The following is a 22,508-nucleotide window of genomic DNA, read 5'->3' on the forward strand; positions in this document are numbered from 1 at the left end:
TATTTGAACATGCAACTTTTAATTCTAAAACTAAGTGCCTTGCCACCAAGCTATATCATACTTTTTGTAATATTTTGAAATATGTAGTGAATGACAATATGAATATTAAATTAAATTATTAAAAAAATAGGTTCTAAATTAAAATGTATTATAATAATCAATCATATGTAATGACCCGATGTATTGCGTGGGCTTAAACACTAGTGATAAATTAAAAGTACATTCTAAGAAAGGAATTACTCCTTCCGACTTTTGTTAAGAACCTGTATTATATTCCATTTTGGGGTAACTAAAATTAAAAGTCTATTTCTATTTATAGGTTGTACTTTTTGACAATATTATTCTCCTTTTGATGACTTGTTATCCTTTCTCTTTTTCTTTGTTGTACTTTTGACATCAGTTCTTAATATTTTCTCAGTCCTTCTTATCAATTATACGTAACTACGGAGTACTTTTTTTTTTCTATCTACTTCTCTCTAACCCCACATGCATATTTGTACTCCCAATCATTAGTTGTAAGGAATCTACAACTTTCTTAATTTCTGTCAAAAAACTCAAATAAGCTCTTAATTAAAGGATGGAGGGAGTAGGAAAAAAAATTTGAATATGAGTTTTTCATTAAGTAATGTGAAATGCTTAACAGTATTAGCTAATTTATTCATTCGATGATTATAATCTATCTCACAACTACCAAAACTTTAATCAATTGGCCTACTAATAGAGGTGATAAAAAATCGGGTCGGGCCGGGCCTTGACATAATTCCTCATGCCCAAACCTGCAAAAAGTTGCGGGTTTGTCGGGCTTTTTTCGGGCCGGGTTAGGGTATTTTAACTAAAAATGCGTTTTTTAGGCTCGCCTAAACCCGCCCTATTTTCGGGCTGGATCGGGCCGGGTTAGCAGGCCGGACCAATGTTAATCACCTCTACCTATTAATGATTAACAAAATTATTAATTATGTACTCACTTTTTTTTTTTTTTTATTTTTTTTTTTAAGGAAATATTATGTACTCACTAATACTATCAAAATAAAAAATTAGTAGAAGTATGTATTATCTATTTATTTTTTTAATGTTTTTCGGAGATATACACACTTGCAAATTACAACCCACTTTTTCATCACCCTAGTAAAGTACGAGTAATAACATACGGAGTATCAACTAGGCAATAAACAACACTATAATCCTACCAAAAAGCCTAAAATACACTCTCTCTTTCACAAGGGCATTTAAGTAATTCCACATCCCAATCTATCCATTCATTTGACTAGCTCAGCCAAACACGAGTCACATCCCAATTGGCCAATCCACAAACCCTACTAATCAACTTTATACCAACAAAATCCCCAAAAAACCCCTACAAACTCAATTAATTCCCCTTCATGTCCCCACAACTTGCCACGTAAACAAGGGCAAAACCGTCATTTCACCCTAAACCTCACCGGAAAATTCCCCTCCGATAATCCAAAGTCACCCTCATTTCTCCCTTTTCCCGAAAACTATAAATACTTATCTTTCTACCCCCCTCCTTTTCTTGCCCTAGACGCCTCCATTTTCGCCTCTCCTCCGCCGCAACCCCTTTCTCTCTCTAAATCGTTCTCCGAGCTTCCATTTTCTCTCTCCTAGGGTTTTTGTTCTTCGTCGATTCATCGATTTCGCCGATCCGAGGTGTTCCAGCTTTGTAATTAGGTTTTTTTTTTGAGTTTGAAATTGAATTTATTGGTGGTGGTTTGGTTTGAGTGGAAGAGTGAGTGATGATGATGACGTGGCGGTGATGGAAGCTGTTGAACTGGCGATTCCGGTGGATGTTTCGAAGCCGAAATTGATGGGTTCAGACGTTTTTGTTGGAGCTAGGGTTTGTTCTACTGATGGAGAAGCTCGTGATTCCGACACCGTTTCGCCTTTTCGTGGTCCGAAAATTGATGAATGCAATACCTCTTTACATAATCATAGAGGTGAATTTTTTGATTTTAATGTTGTTTTTTATTAGTGTTTTGATTGATTTGTTGCGTGTTTCAGCTCAGTATTGAACTATTGATTGATTGGATATTGGGTTGATTGGAGATTTTTAATTAGAGGCTACTTTACTAATCTGGTACTTTTATTGGATAGGAAATAATTATCTTATCTTGTGTTGTCTTTGTTCTGGATCAAGAATATAGAAATGTCCAGTAGTTATTATTGACTTGAGGTATCTCACCTGGTAATCGAGAGAGCCTATTTTAAGCTCGGACTAATCGGATTTGAGCTGGGTCGGCCTCGAGAGCTAACCATAGCAAAGTCTGGTCCTTTACATTCTCCTAAAAGACTCTTGGATATTCTTGTAGCAACCAGAGAAGAAAATTTTGTTGTTAATATTTATAATTTTCAGTATGGTTGAAATCGTTTGATATTGTCTTGAGTATTAGATTACTTTTGTATTGGTATATCGTGTGTGATTGTGTGATAAGATGCTTTTCTGTCTTAATGTAAGTATTTGGCTATGTTTCAGATCCCTGAACATTTGTTATTGTGAGTGGTGTTGTTCTTTTGTCTTCCCATGGTTTGATTGTCGCAATTGTAGAATCATTGCTAGCAATGAGCGTTGTTAAGATGCCTTTCTGTCTTAATGTGAGTATTTGGCTATGTTTCAGATCCACTGAACATGTATTATTGTTAGACTTGGCAATCATGTCGTGTCGTGTTCATTTTCGTGTCGGAAATTAAACGGGTTGGGGAAGGTCAACACTAACCCGACCCATTTAATAAATGTGTCGTGTCGTGTCGTGTCGTGTTGACCCAATTAATTAATCGTGTCGAAAACCCTTAACACTAACCCGCTTTTTTCGTGTTCGATTCGTGTCGTTTTGTTGTGTTGAATTGAAAAATATTGGTCTTATTCAATATATTTATCAATAATTCCATAAATTATTTGATTTTTATGTTAGGCGGGTTAATTTCGTGTCGTGTTGAGAATCTCAACACTAACCCAACCTGTTTGATTAAACGTGTCGTGTCGTGTTGTGTCGACCCGTTTAATTAATTGTGTTGAAAACCCTTGACACTAACCCCTTTTTTTCGTGTTCGGTTTGTGTCGTGTTGTCGTGTCGTGTCAATTTTTGCCGGCTCTAATTATTGTGAGTGGTGTTGGTCTTTTGTCTTCCCACGGTTTGATTGTCGCAATTGTAGAATCATTTCAAGCAATAGGCGTTTGTCAGTTTAAGTGTCTGATTAATATTGCTTGCTGTGTTGCAACTCTCTGTAGCTCTTAAAATTGTTAATGGCTAGTAAATGATGTCATGCACAAACTATGGTATATGAAGCTGTCTTATTGGAGGATATGCATCAGTATTTGGATACCGGAGAAATCATATTTGTAGCCATCGTGTGAAATTCTACGTGCCTGATGTAGACCATGCAGTGTATGCTGGTAGTTCCTTTTCATTTTCTTTGCGTCCATCTCCTATCGTTCTGACTTCCTGAATAAAAAGGTCACATTGGTGTTAAAGCTTTTGGACTCTGATGGTCTCTTGTGCCGTGAGTTACTTCTATCTGCTATGATTTCAAGTGCCCTTTGTTTGTTGATGGATTTGTTCTGTGTTTAAGCAATTAAATTCTCAATTATTTATCTTTATGCAACTTAAATTGTAACTTAATATAAAGATTTTGGTCATGTGTAAGCTTTTTACTGGTTTTGGTTTGTAGTAGGGCCTACATGGATAGAACTCTTTAAGGACAATGAGGCTTTCTTAAATCATATAACTCTTGCTAAATTCTGGTTCGTGATAGGTTAAAAAAATAAAAATAAAATATGCAATCATTTTAACCAACATATTTTGGTGTTAATGTCATACAGTATCAAGATAAATTGCTTCGTCTTCAAGTTGAATATGGAACATTGTTGTTACGTATAGGGGAGCAAATATCTGTAGAATATTGATAATTAAAGTTTTAATTTGCTTTGGATCCTCTAATGCTTTCCAAAATTGATCAGGTACTTCCACTGCTTCTGGGCCACCTCCCTGGTTGAAGAAATCAGATGCAGCATTATGCAGGAACAATTTTCTTCCATCTAGATCAACTACAGAAGATGTATCCTTGGGGTTGGTTGACGGGATTTCAAGTGGTTCTACCATCTTGATGTCAGAATATGAAGGAAAACAGATTCAAAGGAAGGTGGGAAAGGTTCCAAGAAATGGAAGTGGCTTGTTTAAGAAACCCCGAATGTTGCAATCGGACAGTTTTTCATCTCATGCAGAGGCCGACGAAGTGAAGACAGAATCAGATAAGCTTGGCTCGCACCTAGTGAAATGCTCCAATGCAGGTAATGTGCTGGGTGTGAAAAACCATATTGTTCCTGGCATTGCTATCTGACAAGGAAGATAATGTTTTGCTTCTGATAGCATTTATCACTGTTCAGCCTGATGCTTATTCATCATTATTCTTCTTTCCAGTCCTGAACTCCGATTGGCTTCTGATAATATAGTTTACTGGTTTTGCAAGAAATTGTTTATATATAGCTCATTTAATCTATCTGATTATTACTTGGTATGTCATAGTCTTGAAACCATGTATGTCACATCCTGATGTTGCTTCCCAATCAAGCTTAGTGATCTTTGGTGCTTTTGAGAGACTGTATGTAATATTTGATGTTTAGATTCACACTATTTTTGGATAGAAAGATTTGGAGGGGAAGGAAGGGAAGGGAAGGGAAGGGAAGGGATACATAGCTAAGATTTAGATAAGACTTGTGAGAAGGGAAGAGAAATGAATTTAAGGGATCTGTATTTCTTCCCCTTTTAATACATCAAATATCCCTATTGTTGAAAGATTTGGAATGAAAATAAAAACTCACTCTTTCCATCCCCTCATATCCCTTTCTCTTACCTCTTTTTTCCTTCTCTTCCTTTCCCTCCACAATTGCTAACCAAATATTTGGGTATTGAGCTGTTGGATTTCTAGAGCATTAAATTGACAATTTTAATCAAGCTTTATATTAACTTTTTCATGATCGTGTAGCTTTTTGTTTTGCCATATCTCATACAATATTCCTTGTCTCTAAGCAAATGTATGTGAATATTGAGCTTGAATTTCATTTGAGGTTACTCACCCTTTAGTGGGTTTCATGTTCTTTGACAATTTGTATAGATAACAAAATAGGAGGGAAGAGGAGAGAAGGGGGGGGGGGGGAGGGAGAAAAAGAGGGAAAAGACGGAGCTCCATTTTCTCACCAAATTTCTTCAAATTGGAAACAAAGATAAATATTTAAGAGGAAAAGGTGGATCTCTCCCTCCCTTTCCTTCCTTAACCTTCTATTCAGATGAGGGAAGTTGTTCCCTTCCCTTCCTTTCTCTCCATTTCCAAATTTTTAAACAAAGTTACATTTCATTTTGGCCATGTTGTTGATATAATTTTTTAACATAATCTCTTTATATATGATTTCTTGTCAAACATTTTAGTGTGACATAGTTACTCAACATCTCTATTGGTATATAATGCGCTTGGGTTTTTATTTTGAATCCGTTGTTTTCAAGATGAAAATATATTTTCTAAAGAGCATGTGCCATTCTTAGCAGCAAATTAAGAATATCGAGCTTTGACTTGGTTTAGGTTTAGGCGTTTAGTTCTTTTTTTGAGATTGACGGAGTGGGGTGAAAATATTAGTAACTGCTTTCTGCTGTATTTGTGGATCCTATATTGCTTCTTCATGCATTGCTCAAAGTCCATCAATAGTCTCATTTATTCTTGTCAAGCGAGGGTGCCTAATTTTGGCAGTATTATACAGGATCTCCAAAAAAAACTTGTTCTTGTTCTAGTCAAGCTTTGTGTTTGTAATAGACAAGGCTTCAATATACTCTCTATTTAGTTTCTCTTTGAGTTGGTTCTAGTTTTGTCTTGATGTTTAGATATGTTGTACCATCATTGATCTAGTTGATTAAGTCAGTAGTAAATGTGTATAATATACTTCCTCTATTCCACAAATATTGCAACAAGGATGAAATTACGCATCCCAAAGCACATTTTATATGGTAAATATCTATAATTATATAAGAATAAAAATTATAGAAGTTGATATTGTGAAAGTATTTTACGAGACGAATCTAACAAGACCCCACATGACTATATTTTACTTTACGTATAAATCATAACATGTGGTCAAACAAGCGTGATGAATAGTGCAAAAGTCCAGTTGTTGCAATATTACTAGAACATAGGAAGTAGATGATTTGCTTGCAACTAGGTTGGAGATTAAGACAATGCAAGCAATAGAAAAGATTTGCAACTCTCAAACCTAATGTATTCGAAAGGTTCTTGAGGTGATGTAAGTTAAGGCAGTCATCTGTGTTGTATTCCCTTTTTCTCCCTTTCATTTTCTTTTTCTTTTTCTAGAACTGGGTGTGTTGCTTTTTTGGTCTAGCAGTACAATAGCAATTATCAATTATCATTGCTGTCAAGCCAACTGATAGTTAACAACCGATGGTTTTGTCTCGACTTTGTCTTCATGTGGAAAATAGTTAGCATGAATGCGATGTCTGTATTTTTTTTTAATTTATTTATGGCATATGAGGATTGAGATTCAAGTTTTTTTGTAAGCTTATTCCTTGTCTCAGTGATCTTCTTGTAGTTTGACTGATATCGGTTTTTATTTATTTTACAGTAGACAAATCTCAGACAGTTAAACAAAAGAACAATATAAATGGCAGAAGGGGTGATAGAAGAAGTTCTAAAGTTCCACTGAAGGCAAAATTTGATCCATTTTCGCTGAAAGTTGGCTTGACAAACTTTAGTCCTACAAGTGGAGGAAGCAATGTTTTTGGTATGAAACTGGTATCTCTATTGTGAGATTGCTATAAATTTTCTGAGGTTTGGATCTTCCATAACCTCCAGCTAAGAAGATTTTTCTGAGGGTGGCATTTTTTTGTGCTTTCTTAATAATTCTCTTCTATAACCCTCTAAAGCTTTGTCTTAGCATGACTCTTCTTAACTTCTTGCATATATCTATTTATAAATGACTCGTATGTAGTGTATTGTTTCTTAGCTTTGATTGTATCCTGTTTGAACAAATTACCCTGCAATAAGTAGAACTTTGTCTGGCACCTTTTTTTTTTTTACCAAATGAGTTGTCATTTTTAGTAGGACATTCTAGTTGCTGGTTGTTCAAAATGGTAGACATCAATTTGGAATTACTCTCAGTTATTACGGTTAATTTTTTGGTCAAGTTCTGGCTGTCTTTAAAGTAAAGCTTTTATACTTGCGAAGCCTTTTTGTTTGTTGCTTGCTATGTATGTGTATTAGCATATTAACTTGGATGCTCCTTTGACATTTGTTTGCAGGAATATATGGTCTCAAGCCAGATAATCATGATGTCTCAAAACTTTTGGATGACATTTCTTTGGATAAACTCCTTGATGGAACCTATAAATGTTCTAATCTTGGAAAAGATAAAGGGAAGAAAGTAGCTAATCTGACAGAGAATATACTGGATTATGTTAAAAAGGCTTGTTCTGTTATTCGGCTTCCAGGGATGCAACAGGCCAAACAAGCAGAAGAGATGGATATCGAGACCAACAAGAAAATTCCTTTGTCATCATCTCCCTCTAACACAAGTTCGTTAAATGGTTCTGATGGTGATGATTGTAGTCTTACTACAGGTTTACCCAAATGTGAAAAGGTAAGTAGCTACTGAAAGCTTTTATTTTAGTTTTTTTGTTTGTGTTACAAATGTTTTAACATGATTTTTACAAGAATCATATTTTTAAGGTTAAAAGTGTAATTAGTTATCCTCCATGGGGGAGAATTTCATTTTTTCCTAGTCCCTTATCTCCAGCAGTAATAGATGAAGCCTAAACATCATGGTAACAATATGTCTTAGTTGTACTTGGCAGTGGTCTCCTTTTTCATCCTTATGCATTAATTACCATGCCCTTTTTTTTTTTTCAGGATCTGGAAGCGTCTGTAAAGGCTGAATCTCCTGCTGACAAAAAGGATTCTCCATCGTATCAACCTAGAAATATTTTGGAAAGGTTGGCACTTCCTCCACCAAAGGACTTGGACTCTTTGTTGCAGGATGCAGTGAAGCCAGTGGTATCCTCAAAGCTTAATGATTCACGTAATGGCAAGACATTATCTCATCGAGTTAGCTTGCCGCCTTTTCCCTGGTCCCATAATTTTAACGGGCACCATAAATCTAATAATGATGCTGTAAGATTATCGAATAAAAGCACATGCCAAGGTAGATGGGCAAGGATAAGGAGCACTGCCAGTTTTATTGGAGGGGGCAATGAAGCTTTTGTGGACTTGGACTCGCTCACTTATGATAGTAGTCTTGTTCCAGCAGGACAATTAATGTACAAACTTCCCGAAATCGAAAGAAGTCCATCCATTCCTGTCAATCAACTGTGCTGTCAGCAGAATTCTTCATCAGCTGCATGCCCAACAGCATGTCTGCCACCCTCTGGTAAGAACCTAGCTCGTTATGTTTTTGGTAGTGGAAATGCCCTTTTGGATTCATCTCTTTCTTTTCTATCTTTTTTAATTAATTTTACACTGTGTTTAGTGTTTGGGATTGATGTGTGTTACGTGTTTGCAGAATCTGGAAGCAATGTGCACTCCAAGATTAGTGGTATGTGGCTATTGATTAAAAGCGTGATTATTTTCACCACTCTTAAGATCTATGCTTCACCTCTTCACCTGTATAAATCCTAGTCAGACCTACAGCATAAACTTATTTGTTTTGATATATTATATGGCTTGTGGTGTGAGCCATGTGTCATGCTTCAAGAAAATATTCAGACCCTTTTCAAATATAATATCAATTTTACAAGTTCTTAGCTATGAGCAAGTATTGTTCTGCCTGTTCAATACCTTTTTTTTAATGGAAACCTGCTCAATACCTTCAAAGAATGTATAAATGATTGGTTACCCAACTTTGGTTTTCCAACATTAAAATTTCTTCCTTTGTGCATCTCTTCTCATCATTGTTTGGTTCTTGTTGGCAGCACTGCATTCTCCCAGAGTATTGGCTGCTGCTCAGACGCTTTGTGACATTGCAAGTGATAGCTCAAATAGGATTTCAAACGGAATGTTGAAATGGTCAAAACAACCATTCCAAAAATCCATGAAAGCTCGCAAGTCAAGATCTAGTGAAAAACCCGAGGAGTTTATGACACCCAAGTCAGAGACATTAGTCAATCATGTAGTCAAGAGCATAGAGTATGGATCTTCTTCAAAAAAGCCCAAAATCTCTGTGGTTGAACGGAGAGAAGAATTTAGTCACATTCATGCAGTTATAGGACTGAGTTCTGTTTCTGCTCCAAGATCAAACAGAACATCCCCAAGCAGATTGTCTAGGGATTCTGTTACAGAAGCTAGAAACAACTTTGTGAAACCACAATTTATGGCTCCCCCACCTCCTCTTCCAAGGGTTTTGGATAGGAGTAACCACAACCCACAGAAGTTGAGAAAAGTTTCGCCAATGGATTGGAACAGGACAAGAAGCTAGCTTGAATGGATCTAGCAGCTTTCATCGGGAAGTTGTTCCTTGTAATACCAAGATCTGTTGTGAAGTTATGACTGCATATGAAATTTAGCTGAACATGTTAGTTTGTATATATTGTTGTTTATGTGTAGCTCAGGATTGATGGTGGGGTCCTCCTTGAAGTGAGGCCCCAAATTCCAGTGTTGTAACATTATAAGCTGAACAGATTTTAGAGGTTCCTTTTTCGGGGGGGTATTCTTTGCCTTGTACAGAGCCATTCCATGAGGCAATTGTAATTTCAGTTCCCTCTTTCCTGTCTGTTGCCATTTTTAATCTATAACTAGTTACCTATGTGCAGAATTGCAAGAATTATCACTGATATATTGAATAACTGAATTGTTGATGTCTGATCTTTCTGTAAATAGGCTTTTTCGGCCACACTGGATAATATTTGAAATTCCCAACCTGTCTAACTTCAACTAAATGGTTAAGCCTTGTATGAGACGGTCTCACCGTGTAACAAAATGGATGTATAAGCTCAAAGTGTTACTGTAAGCGAAATTTTTTTGTTCTTTAAGGGAGGAAACATAGCAGGTGAGCATCATTATTTTGCCTCTCAAAAGGATTTGCTTCCAGCATACTGAGTGTGGTTATCTACTTGTATATAACTACTTGTAAATAAAATTTTGCAAGCATTTTCTCTTTACGAAATTTATTTACACAAGGTAAACTAGTAAAGTGATCACATTTAGTCCTGTCAATTTTCGACCGGACCCGTAAACCCGATCCGAATCCGACCCGTTTTAATGGGTCATGAACAAAGTTTTTTGACCCGTAACCCGATTTAACCTGAACCCGTTTAACCTGAACCCGTTTAACCCGTAAATTTGTGGGTCAAACCCGACTTGTCGACCCGATTTTATTATTATTATTTTATTATTATTATTGTTATTATTGTTATTATTATTATTATTATTATTTTTTAATTAATAAATACACTTATTTGAAAATTAATATTAGTTTATTGATTAAGTTTGATTGTTTTGTCTACCATTGGACATTCATTTTATCTCTCTCATTTATCTATCTCATATAACTCTTGCTCAAATCCACACCAATCACCTCTACATCAATTATCGACCCACACTAATTGCATCCGTACAACCCACATCAACGTCACACCACCGATTGATATGTGTACAGATATTATGTCAAGAGATATTATATAGTCCACATATATTATTATGTTGATCTTCCTTAAATTTTGGGATGCTTAAAAGTTTTATTTTAAAGTTTATTATCATTTTTTATTAGTTAGGATTTGATGTGTTTTGCTGAAATGGTGACGATTTATATTATGTACTCAGAATGTAATAGTTAAAAATAATATGGTGAAAAATTTTCGATTAAAAAATTAGAAAACAATAGCAAAGTAAGCTTGAAAAATCAGAAATTTTTAAAATAAGCAAAAAAAAAAAATTGTTATAAATCCGTTGGGTTGACCTGAACCCGAAACTTTGGGTTAGGATTGAGCATTTCTCGACCCGTGACCCGAACGACCCGATTGACAAGTCTAATCACATTGAACCAATCCGTCATAAAACTACGGTTCGGACACGACATTGAAACTCGCCTATTCTGAAGATAAACAAGCGTCAGTAGCTAGGAATCGGGAGATCTTTTTGCAATAACATTTGTTTAGGAGGATGACCAGGTTTTGGGGGGAAGGGCTGAAGGGAGCTCCATACAGAGGCAGTAGAAGTCTAAATCTAAGAGCGTAATCGAAAACAGTTTTGAGTGATCACTTGAGACTTGTTTAGTTAAACTAGCTCATATGCACACTCTTATAACTAGTAAGTATTAAAGATGCCAGAGTCTAGCTCGGTTAGAATCACAGCTCAAGAAATGAGGAGAATTAAGGAAAATATAGATTTCATATGCAAGTAAAAAAGCAACTTTCCATGTATTTTACTTAGCCGAAGAAGCTTCAGCTATCGCGGTCAGTTAAACAGGTTAGCGATTGATTAGTTTTACAATCCCACTTTGTTAAGACAACAGGGGAATCAGCCCTCGTCTTGGCAGGAAAAACCAGAGGGGCACTCAAGAACAACAATTAGAAAAGAAACATTTGTTTTTTCTTAACTAAACATCTGATCCAGCAACAAAACCAAGGTCATCGCGAACCCAGGATTGAATCCCGGATATACAACCAAGTGAAAAACCTCGAGACCAAAGGATGCATGTCCATTCGCTGCCTCCTTCCTCTTGATCTCCGCTACAACTTTTTTCGAGGATTTGTCGATCATCTTACACGATCTTTGCGCGTAAGAGCCTTCTATTACATATATAGGATTATTAGTTGTTGCCCCTAGGAAAACATGCGCAAGTACATTGGAATTTGCTAGTAGTAAGCTAACATTCTTCCTCACGTAACAAATAGGCTGCTTTTTTTGGAATGTTTTGGTATTGTGATGATCACTTGCATCACCCTTGTATACTAGCCAATCGTCCACTAGTCGTATCGTCTGTTCATCAAAGAAAATTTTAGATTAGAATGCGTATTAGTATAAATTATGAAAAAATAAAAAAATCTAGGAGTTTATCAAAACAATTTTAAAACTTGTTCTCTTTGATACGTAGAATATGTTCTTTCTTATCCACTTTTAGAGAGCCTATTATAGACGAGTAGTCATCCTATGGACTGGAAACCAATTACTCAAAGCCTCAAAGGACTTATTCTTTCCAACTATATCAAATGCGTTACGTAGTACAATAAGGGTAAATAATAATCTTATGTACAAGTTTTCACACCGTCCTAAGATAAAGCTATATTTACTTTATAAGTGTTGTAATGGGATAGCCGTAATCGGTAAATAATTTAGACAAGATTTAATCTCAGCTAAACTAGTTAGCATCTATTAATAGACGAGATTTGATTCCAAATAAGGTACACTAAGGGATTAAGATCGAGCACGTAAATTTCAACCGCGACATACTCAAATTCTAACATGTGCTCTGTTGAACAAGTTGCTTGAGTTGCTTCTTTTGAATGATCATGTTACAAAGTCGGCAACAAAGTCATAGCCATTACTTGTAAGCATGAGGTTGAACAGTGATAAATGTTTAGTGGCCCCCCAAAATAATGCTTCTTTTGGTGTTTGGTGGTAGGCGTTAGCCGTTAGGGTAAATAAATAAAAAAAATTCTTGGTAAGAAGAAAAAAAAAAAAGTTTTCGACCGAACATACAATTATTTTACCCCTTTTGTAACAAGCAAATTCGGCCACATTTTCATATTACAATACTTGCAACCGTTTAAGTAACACATTTATTATTCCCTCAAAAAATAAAAAATAAAATAAAAAAAAGTAACACATTTACTAATCCACAATTTTAACTGTAAATATATCAAATATCCTGAAACAATAAGTTTATTAAAGAAGGAATAAATCCTATAAAATATCTACGTTACATACAATTATGTAAACTATACTTGACTAGGAAAGATGATAATGTAAATCCATTAAAACTCTTTCAAAGTCCTAATACAACCCACCCTAGAACCACTATAAGAATTCGTGTTTTTATCGACTGTCAACAACCTCACCACTATCCATATTCTCTTTCCTACACTACATCCACACAAAAAGAAAATAACCATATAATAATAATAATAATAATAATAATATAACGAATAATTATTTTGAAACGAAGGGAGTATAATAAATTACCTTATGACGACGGGTAGTGAAAATAGATGTTCCAGAAGCATCCATAAGAACAATCTCACCAGGTCTCCCACGGTAATTATCAACACGGTAAATTAAATTACCAGTACAATCAATAACGGTAAAACCACTACAACTCATCAAAAGTGACTTCCTCCAAACAGTTAAAAACGTACATGTAGTTGATGATGCACCACCACTTTTATCGTTATCGGCCTTGTAAATGTATTCCTTGCAATCTTCTAAACACCGTTTTTCATCGGTAACTCTTGTACAAGATTTAGGTTTAAGAAATAGAACCATAATTTTTTTTTTGGTTTTTTGGGTTGTGAAAATAAATGAATTTAGTTGGATTATTGGTGAAGTTTGAACTGGGAAGAAGGAAGGAGAAAGGAGATATTTATAGAAGAAGGGAAGGAGTGAGTGAGAAATGAAGCACAAAGCTAGTTGTAATAGTTGGGTGGGTGCCGACCATTCAACCATGATGCCACGTGTTTACAGATGGATATTTAATAGGCGCGTTGGTACTTGTTATGACTTTTTTTTTTTTTTTTTTTTATTGACTGATTTTAATGTAACAGTTTCGAGATATATACGTTTGTAGAGTAATTCTTTTTACTTCAACCCTCCTTGCGATATTAACGTGTTTTTTAAAAGGTGTTTTTATTTGAAATACTTAATTTTACAAAGTAATTTATTCGAGTATAACATACTACACGATCGAAGTAGTAGAAGAATTTTATATGGATTACGGCCGGTGTGATTTGATTTTTTCTGGATTGGTAACATTCTTGTTGTAAATGTATTTCAGGTAATTATTATATATACTAAGGTCGAGTTTTTGTCAACTTGAAACCACATCTACAACTTTCATGCATGCTTATTCGGTTCAATATTTCAAGTATTCAGTTCGATCAGTCCCATCTTTGCTTAAACACGGTACTTACAAAAAAAAACACAATTTACATATGTTAATTTGATTAGGGTCTCCTATACAACTTGCATATAATGACATGAAAAAGGGTCTATAATAATTTTGTACTTCCTCCGTCTCATAATACTTAACACAGTTTCTATATTCGTCCGTTTCACAATACTTGACACATTACTAAATATGGAATGAGACCACTAATAAAAAAAATATTTTCCCATATTTTCTCTTTTCTCACCAACCCTACTCCCACCCCACTTGTTGTTTTCTTACAATATAAAAATACAAAAGAAAATCTTTTATATAATAAACAAATGTTTTATATGGACCCACTCTTGTAGTTTTATTAAAGTACGTGTCCATTCCAACGTTCCAAATATTATGGGACAGAGGGAGTACTACAATGCATGACTACCAATAAAAAGATACAATTGTATTTACAAGTTGCAATTTGCATGTTTGTGATTTCGACAAACTATATAAACCTGTAGTTCAGGTCAATTATATGCACTTTCGACAAACGTAAATTAATAATTTGATTTGGTTACTTACATTTTTTGTTTGAATTTTCGGGTTCAAGTTTAATTTTCTGGATTTTTTACATGTCACTATTTATTGCTATAAATAGAGAATACCTTTTTTTCAATGAAAAAAAAATCCACATGATTAATCCTTTTTTGAGCGGATGAAAAAGTAGCGCGTATGTCATTTATTGTTGGATTAGCTGTTGTAAATGTACTTTGTACTTCAGAGTCAAGTGCAATTGTGCAAGTGGTGCAACTATGCCAAAAAAAAAAAAAAAAAAAAAATCACCAAAAATAAAATTATTAAAAATAAATAAATAATTGTTAGAAGACAAGTCTAATAAGTGAATGCCAATTATTGATTTGATTACACAATGCTCATATAGGTCCAAACACTTGTGAACTCATATGGCTCTATGTGAGTAATTATTGTATTATTAGTGTAACTCATGGCTATAAATACAATGCCATAGAAGTAAGAATACAATGATAACACTACAACAATTTCACCTATCTTCTTTCACTCTTTTACTCCTTTTATTAATCAAAACTTTTCTATCGGTAAATTCTTTAACACGTTATCAGCACCAGTTTTCAGTCAGGTATATTTATACCTACTTCTAAAAATTTATAACAAATAATACTATCTACTTCTAAATGTTTCGAGGAGTATGCTCTATAGTTGCCCATATTTGGGATCCTCTATAACAGAAACTCAAACATTTACTATATATACCTCAAAAACAACGGTGAAAGTTCTCTTACTTGTGAATTTACTACTATCATCTTTTGTTTATTCATGTTGATGTTTCTTTGTTTGATCCATGTTGATATTACATATTCATTTTACGTAAATTTTTATCTTAGTTATTATAATTGCTAAGTAGTAGCTTTGCATGCATATTATTATTAACTAGATTAACAAAAAGATGCAGCCTTTTATACTTATTATTTTTCTTACTTTTACATACTTTTTGTGTTTCTTTCCGTTTTCGAACCCATGATCTTTTATAGATATTAGGGCTCTCGGACCACTATGGCTTGCATTCCCAGTGTGATAACCTTTTACAATTATAAATATATATATATGGACCATAATTTTATGCCAGTACGTTAGACTATTATATGATATTTTTACAGTTGTACAGAACAGTAACGGATAAACCTACCTCTATAAAAGACGGATTTTCCCCCCAATTTCACCACAAATCCCTTATCCCTTCCCACTTTTTATCCAAAAATCACCTAAAAAAAAATTCACCCCCTTCTTCTCCGATATGTTCCCCGACGACGGCAACCAAAACACCCAAAACACCCACAACTTCACTTTTGAGGAAGATTTAATGAAGATAAAACAATATTTCCTTCTAATTACGGCGCTTGTAATTTTATTAGTAGCAATATTAATTTTTGTCATTATGTATAAATAAAACTCACTTATTTGTCGTTTTAGTATATTAAAAGCTTGTTTTTGTTTTATTATGTATGTTTGTTGTTATTAATTATCATTGTATAATATTATCGTTATCATTATAATTATTGTTACTACTGTCATTGTTGTCGTTTTGCTGTTTTTTTTTTGCAACTAACATGATTAATTTTTGTCTAATCATATAATTACTCACAATAATAAACCAAGGGGGAGAAAAGACTATATTATTTATGGTTTATTATTATTAAATTTAATTATCACGTGTCTTATTAACTTAATTATAAATATGGAAGAACTAAACATGTGAGTTGTACATATAATTTGTTATTATAAACTAATTATCACGAAATTTGTTGTAGCTAAAATGGAAGACCTTATGAAAAGACAGTTCAACATCTTAGATTTATCTGGAAAGAAATTTCTGGAATGGAAAGTGGACGCAATGATGAATTTGAAAGCTCAAGGCTTGGAGCACACTGTTAAAGAAAATAAAAGTCCCTCTGGTCAAACGACTGATACTACCACTTCTGCAATGACTGTTGCAAAACCTGTTACTGAACAAGATAAGGCAAAAGCCTTAGTGTTGTTAAGGCATCATTTACATGAAGGCCTTAAAACTGAGTACATGATGGTTGAAGATCCCAAAGAATTATGGGATTGCCTTAATGAAAGATTTGGACACCACAAAAGGGTGCTCCTTCCTAAGGCATTATTTGACTGGAAAAATTTACGGTTCCAGGATTTCAAATCTGTAATTGATTATAATTCAACCATACATGAGATAGTGTCTGTATTGAGATACTGTGATCATCCAGTTTCGGATGAACAGATGATTGAAAAAACACTCACTACCTTTCATGCAAGTAACATACTGTTGGAAGAACAGTATCGTGAAAGAGGTTTTAAAAAGTTCAACGAATTAATGAGTGTATTGCTTGTTGCGGAACAAAATAGTGAACTTTTGTTGAAAAATCATAACCTGAGACCAACTGGGTCTTTGGCCACTCATCATGAGGCAAATGCAACAAATTCCTATCCACCCGAGTCAAATGCTACAAGAAGAGGTGGACGTGGAAATTACAATGGCCGTGGAAATTATCGCGGACGAGGCCGAGGACGTGGTAGAAACAATTTTCAAAGAAACAGTAATTTCAAAAATTTTGAAAAACAGAAGGGACAGTCATCTGGAAGCCACAAACAAACTCTTTCAAAAGGAAAAGACACATGTTACAGATGTGGCATGACAGGACATTGGGGACGTACTTGTCGTACGACCAAACATTTGGTAGACCTTTACCAGGATTCTGTAAAAGGCAAAGAGAAAAATGCAGAAGCAAATTATGTTAATGAAGAAAATGCTCCATGTCCTACCCTTGATGTGTCCGATTTCTTCATGGACAATGCTGAAACTGGGAATGATTTCATTCTTGGAGAAAACAACAATGCTTAGGTTCCCCATCTACTAATGTAACATATGCTATGTTTTAATGTATTTTCTTAGTTCCCTGTATTTTAAATTTCTAGTCATGTACTTTAAATCTTTATCATCAATAAAAGTTTGTATGATATTATTCTAAACTAATCTTAAATTTATTTTATGAAGATATGGATCTACCTGAAGTTAGTTCCGAATATCAATGCCTTTTGGACAGTGGAACAACACATACTATCTTAAAAGATAGAAAATATTTTTCACAACTAAAGTTTTTTCAAGCAAATGTAAACACCATTTCCGGGTCAGCTAAATTAATTGAAGGATCTGGAAAGGCTTGTATAATGCTTCCAAATGGAACGAAATTAATAATCAATAATGCTTTATATTCGAGTAAATCTCGAAGAAATCTCATAAGCTTTAAAGATGTACGCCAAAATGGCTATCATCTAGAAACAATGACGACAGATCAAAAAGAGTATATATGCCTCACGGCAGAAAAACATGGCAAGAAACATATATATGAGAAATTGCCAGCATACTCTTCGGGGTTATACCATATAAACATACGACCCGTGGAAATCAATATGATATCTAACCAGAAGTTAGATGACAAACATTTGATTATTTTATGGCATGATCGTTTGGGACATCCAGCAACTGGGATGATGCAAAGAATAATAGCACATTCAGTTGGACATTCAATAAGAAATGTCAAAATTCCCCGATCAGATGAATTAACATGCTCTGCATGTTCACTTGGCAAATTAATAATAAGGCCATCTATGAACAAAATTGCTCTTGAATCTCCAAAATTCTTGGAAAGAATTCAGGGAGATATATGTGGGCCAATTAATCCAGCATGTGGACCATTTCGATATTTCATGGTTTTAATTGATGCCTCTACACGATGGTCACATGTTAGTCTACTTTCAAGTAGAAATGTTGCCTTAGCAAAATTACTTGCCCAAATCATCAAATTAAGAGCACAATTCCCAGATCATACAATAAAGAAAATAAGACTTGACAATGCTGGGGAATTTACATCCCAAACATTTAATGATTATTGTATGTCAATTGGAATTGATGTTGAACACCCAGTAGCTCATGTTCATACACAAAATGGTCTAGCTGAATCACTAATTAAGAGATTACAATTGATTGCAAGACCATTATTAATGAGGTCAAGATTGCCATCATCTGCTTGGGGACATGCTATAATACATGCAGCAGCGCTAATTAGATTGAGACCTACAACTTATCATAAATTCTCACCACTACAACTTGTTTGTGGTTGAGAACCAAGTATCTCACATCTAAAAATCTTTGGTTGTGCTGTATATGTTCTCATTGCTCCACCCCAACGAACAAAAATGGGTCCACAAAGAAGGCTGGGAATTTATGTCGGGTTTGAATCCCCCTCTATAATTAAATACCTTGAACCATTGACTGGTGACTTATTTACGGCTAGATTTGCGGACTGTCACTTTAATGAAACAGTATTCCCAGCCTTAGGGGGAGAGAAAGTGGACCCACATAAGAAAGAAATTGAACTCATTTGGAATGCAACACAACTGTTGATGTTAGACCCACGAACAAATATGTGTGAACAAGAAGTTAAGAAAATTGTTCATTTACAAAGTGTTGCAAATCAATTGCCCGATGCATTTGTAGACACAAAGAAGGTGACAAAATCACATATACCAGCAGAAAATGCCCCTGCACGTATTGAAATCCCAACTGGTAATAAGGCCATAGAAAATGAATCTCAGGCACGCAGAAAGCGTGGAAGACCACTTGGTTCAAAAGATTCTAAGCCAAGGAAACTAAAAAGATTGGATGGAATAGAAAATGAGACTAATAATGTTCCCCCGTCAGAAGGTCAAGAAAGACCAAATGTGGATGAAAGTAAAGAAAATGATGATAATCCAAAAGGGGACGAACAAGAAGACAACCCTACGGGGAATGAACAAGATGTTCAAAACATCGATAACAATGAAATTTCAATGAATTACGTCTCTACAAAGACTCAGTGGAATAGGAAAGATGTTATCGTTAATGAAACATTTGCAAATTCCATCGCAATCGACATCGTGTCTGATGAAAATGATGTTGAACCAAGAACTGTAGAAGAATGTCGACGTAGGAGTGATTGGCCAAAGTGGAAGGAGGCAATGCTGGCTGAGTTAAAGTCACTTGAAAAACGAGAAGTTTTTGGGAAAATAACCCTTACACCAGCAGGTGTAAAACCCGTTGGATACAAATGGGTATTTGTAAGAAAACGTAATGAGAAAAATGAAATAGTTAGATACAAGGCAAGACTTGTAGCCCAAGGATTTTCTCAAATTCCAGGGATTGATTATGAAGAAACATATTCTCCAGTGGTTGATGCAACTACATTAAGATTTCTGGTAAGTTTGACAGTCACAAAAGGACTGCAAATGCGATTAATGGATGTAGTGACTGCGTATTTGTATGGGTCACTCGATACGGACATTTACATAAAAGTCCCCGAAGGACTAAAACTACCAGAAAACCACAAGCCTAGACAACTGCTTTCCATAAAACTAAAAAGGTCACTTTATGGATTGAAACAATCTGGAAGGATGTGGTACAACCGTCTGAGTGAATACCTTATGAGAGAAGGATTCAAAAACAACCAAGTTAGTCCCTGTGTTTTCATAAAGCGATCACAATCAGGATTCGCTATCATTGCAGTTTATGTTGATGACTTAAATATCATCGGAACCCCAAATGAACTCGAGAAAACTGCAAAATACTTGATGAAAGAATTTGAGATGAAAGACCTTGGGAAAACTAAATTTTGCCTTGGACTACAAATTGAGCACTTGAGTCATGGCATTTTTGTCCATCAATCAAACTATACAGAAAGAGTTTTGAAACGTTTCTTCATGGACAAAGCAACCCCAACCAACTTCCCAATGGTTGTTCGTTCTTTGAATATGAAAAATGATCCATTCAGACCCCGAGAAGAAAATGAAGAGATTCTGGGTCCAGAAGTACCATACTTAAGTGCAATTGGAGCCTTAATGTACTTAGCTAACAATACTAGACCCGACATAGCTTTCTCTGTGAATTTGTTAGCCAGGCACAGCAATGCACCAACATATAGGCATTGGAAGGGAGTTCGACACTTACTCTGGTACCTACGAGGGACACAAGACCTTGGTTTATATTACCAACCAAAACAAGATGTTGCTCACATTGGGTATGCAGACGCTGGATACTTATCAGATCCTCAAAATGCCAAGTCACAAAATGGATATGTATTCACTTATGGCGGCACTGCAATATCATGGAAATCAACAAAGCAGACATTGACCGCGACATCATCAAATCATGCAGAGTTGATAGCCCTCTATGAAGCAGGACGGGAATGTGTGTGGTTGAGGTCGATGATCAGTAATATCCAAAAGGAGTGTGGAATGAACGCAATAACAGAAGACCCAACCATCATCTTTGAAGACAATACAGCATGTATCGCTCAAGTAACTGAAGGATATATTAAAGGAGATAAAACGAAACATATTGCCCCAAAACTGTTCTTCACACATGATCTGCAAAAGGACGAGGAAATAAATATCCAGCAAATTCAGTCTTGTGAAAATCTTGCCGACCTTTTCACCAAATCACTTCCTTCGAAGAAATTTGAACAGTTAGTTCACAAAATCGGAATGCGACATCTTCGTGAACTATGCTGAGATCAGGTGGAGTATTATATGTACTGCACTCTTTTTCCCTTCGATCAGGTTTTTATCCCACCGGGTTTTTCCTGACAAGGTTTTTAACGAGGCAGTATACCAAAGCATATAATACAATAATATTGGTGTACTCTTTTGGATATGGGTCTTATCCCATAAAGTTTTACCTAACAAGATTTTTAGTGGCATTCAAGGGGGAGTGTTAGAAGACAAGTCTAATAAGTGAATGCCAATTATTGATTTGATTACACAATGCTCATATAGGTCCAAACACTTGTGAACTCATATGGCTCTATGTGAGTAATTATTGTATTATTAGTGTAACTCATGGCTATAAATACAATGCCATAGAAGTAAGAATACAATAATAACACTACAACAATTTCACCCATCTTCTTTCACTCTTTTACTCCTTTTATTAATCAAAACTTTTCTATCGGTAAATTCTTTAACAATAATGCCATTAAGCTAGGAAGACAATTTTGGGACTGCGTACGTACCTTGAGGACGTTAACAGGTTTGGAATTATCAAACTATTTGTATTTTCTTAGCTTAAACGTAGGAAATGGACATTATGATACTCTTTTAGTTTTATCTTTAGCATTTTTTTTTTTTTTGTAAAATTGATTAATTGGTGTCATATGTTTCACAAGAATTTTCACATATTTTGTGCTTTATCTTTTGGTATTATTAATCAATAATTCCACCCATCCTACAATATATAGAAATTAACTTTTTATTCACTAAAGATCAACTAAAGCCTTGTTCTTTTAAACAAAAAAAATTGTTAAATAATTTCTATTCTATAAAAATAAAATATAAATATTTTTTATTAGAAAAATCCAGTAATTTTTAATATAATAGTGATGAATTAATAATATACATTGTAATTACTCAACAATAAACTTAATTTAATTTAACATAATTAATTTTGTTTAGTGCATATCACTCATGTATATCAGGTAAAGAGAACAAGACTTTAATCTTCTATGGAAATAAAGCAATAATAGAAAAGGAGATAGCAAAAATAAAATAGCAAGTTGGTCCTCCATGATATGCGAAAAAAACAAGATATTATGTGTGCTCTATATAATTAAGTTTTTAAATAGCTAAATACTAAAAGAAGAGACTTTAATTATCATTCTTTTTTTTTTTTTTGAAGCATTTGTATTATCATTCTCCCACTTATATGAACTTAGTGGTGATCGAGTGTAAGATATATCTTCTCACTTTTTTGGTCATTAGTGTTTTTTAATTATTGAAATAGGAAAACCTTCATTATATTAAT

General features: G+C 34.6%; 3 protein-coding genes across 5 annotated transcripts; 2 read left to right on the plus strand and 1 right to left on the minus strand.

The window, feature by feature from the left end:
• The first annotated feature begins 1,199 nt into the window (after nucleotides 1-1,199).
• LOC110719597 lies at nucleotides 1,200-9,859 on the plus strand. 3 transcript variants are annotated; one of them, XM_021898568.1, is made up of 7 exons: nucleotides 1,200-1,952; nucleotides 3,971-4,300; nucleotides 6,638-6,793; nucleotides 7,311-7,648; nucleotides 7,918-8,434; nucleotides 8,567-8,599; nucleotides 8,976-9,859. In XM_021898568.1, exons 1-7 carry the CDS (start codon nucleotides 1,772-1,774, stop codon nucleotides 9,476-9,478), a joined length of 2,058 nt encoding a protein of 685 aa, XP_021754260.1. In that variant the 5' UTR covers nucleotides 1,200-1,771; the 3' UTR covers nucleotides 9,479-9,859. The 3 variants fall into 3 exon arrangements, with proteins under 3 accessions (XP_021754260.1, XP_021754261.1, XP_021754259.1); XM_021898567.1 differs by having other exon boundaries at nucleotides 1,217-1,952; nucleotides 6,635-6,793; XM_021898569.1 differs by lacking the exon at nucleotides 8,567-8,599 and having other exon boundaries at nucleotides 1,209-1,952; nucleotides 6,635-6,793.
• A 1,526-nt stretch (nucleotides 9,860-11,385) lies between these two features.
• On the minus strand, nucleotides 11,386-13,606 carry LOC110719598 (protein LURP-one-related 17-like). The gene is made up of 2 exons (XM_021898570.1): nucleotides 13,183-13,606; nucleotides 11,386-11,979 (listed from the first exon to the last, which is right to left on the minus strand). The coding sequence occupies exons 1-2, from the start codon at nucleotides 13,480-13,482 to the stop codon at nucleotides 11,593-11,595; spliced, it is 687 nt and encodes a 228-aa protein (XP_021754262.1). The 5' UTR covers nucleotides 13,483-13,606; the 3' UTR covers nucleotides 11,386-11,592.
• A 2,824-nt stretch (nucleotides 13,607-16,430) lies between these two features.
• Nucleotides 16,431-17,516, plus strand: LOC110719227. Its single transcript, XM_021898127.1, has one exon. It carries the CDS (start codon nucleotides 16,431-16,433, stop codon nucleotides 17,514-17,516), a length of 1,086 nt encoding a protein of 361 aa, XP_021753819.1.
• The last annotated feature ends 4,992 nt before the right edge of the window (nucleotides 17,517-22,508 follow it).

The sequence above is a fragment of the Chenopodium quinoa genome, unplaced genomic scaffold (genome assembly GCF_001683475.1).
Source record: "Chenopodium quinoa cultivar QQ74 unplaced genomic scaffold, ASM168347v1, whole genome shotgun sequence".
NCBI lineage: Eukaryota > Viridiplantae > Streptophyta > Magnoliopsida > Caryophyllales > Amaranthaceae > Chenopodium > Chenopodium quinoa.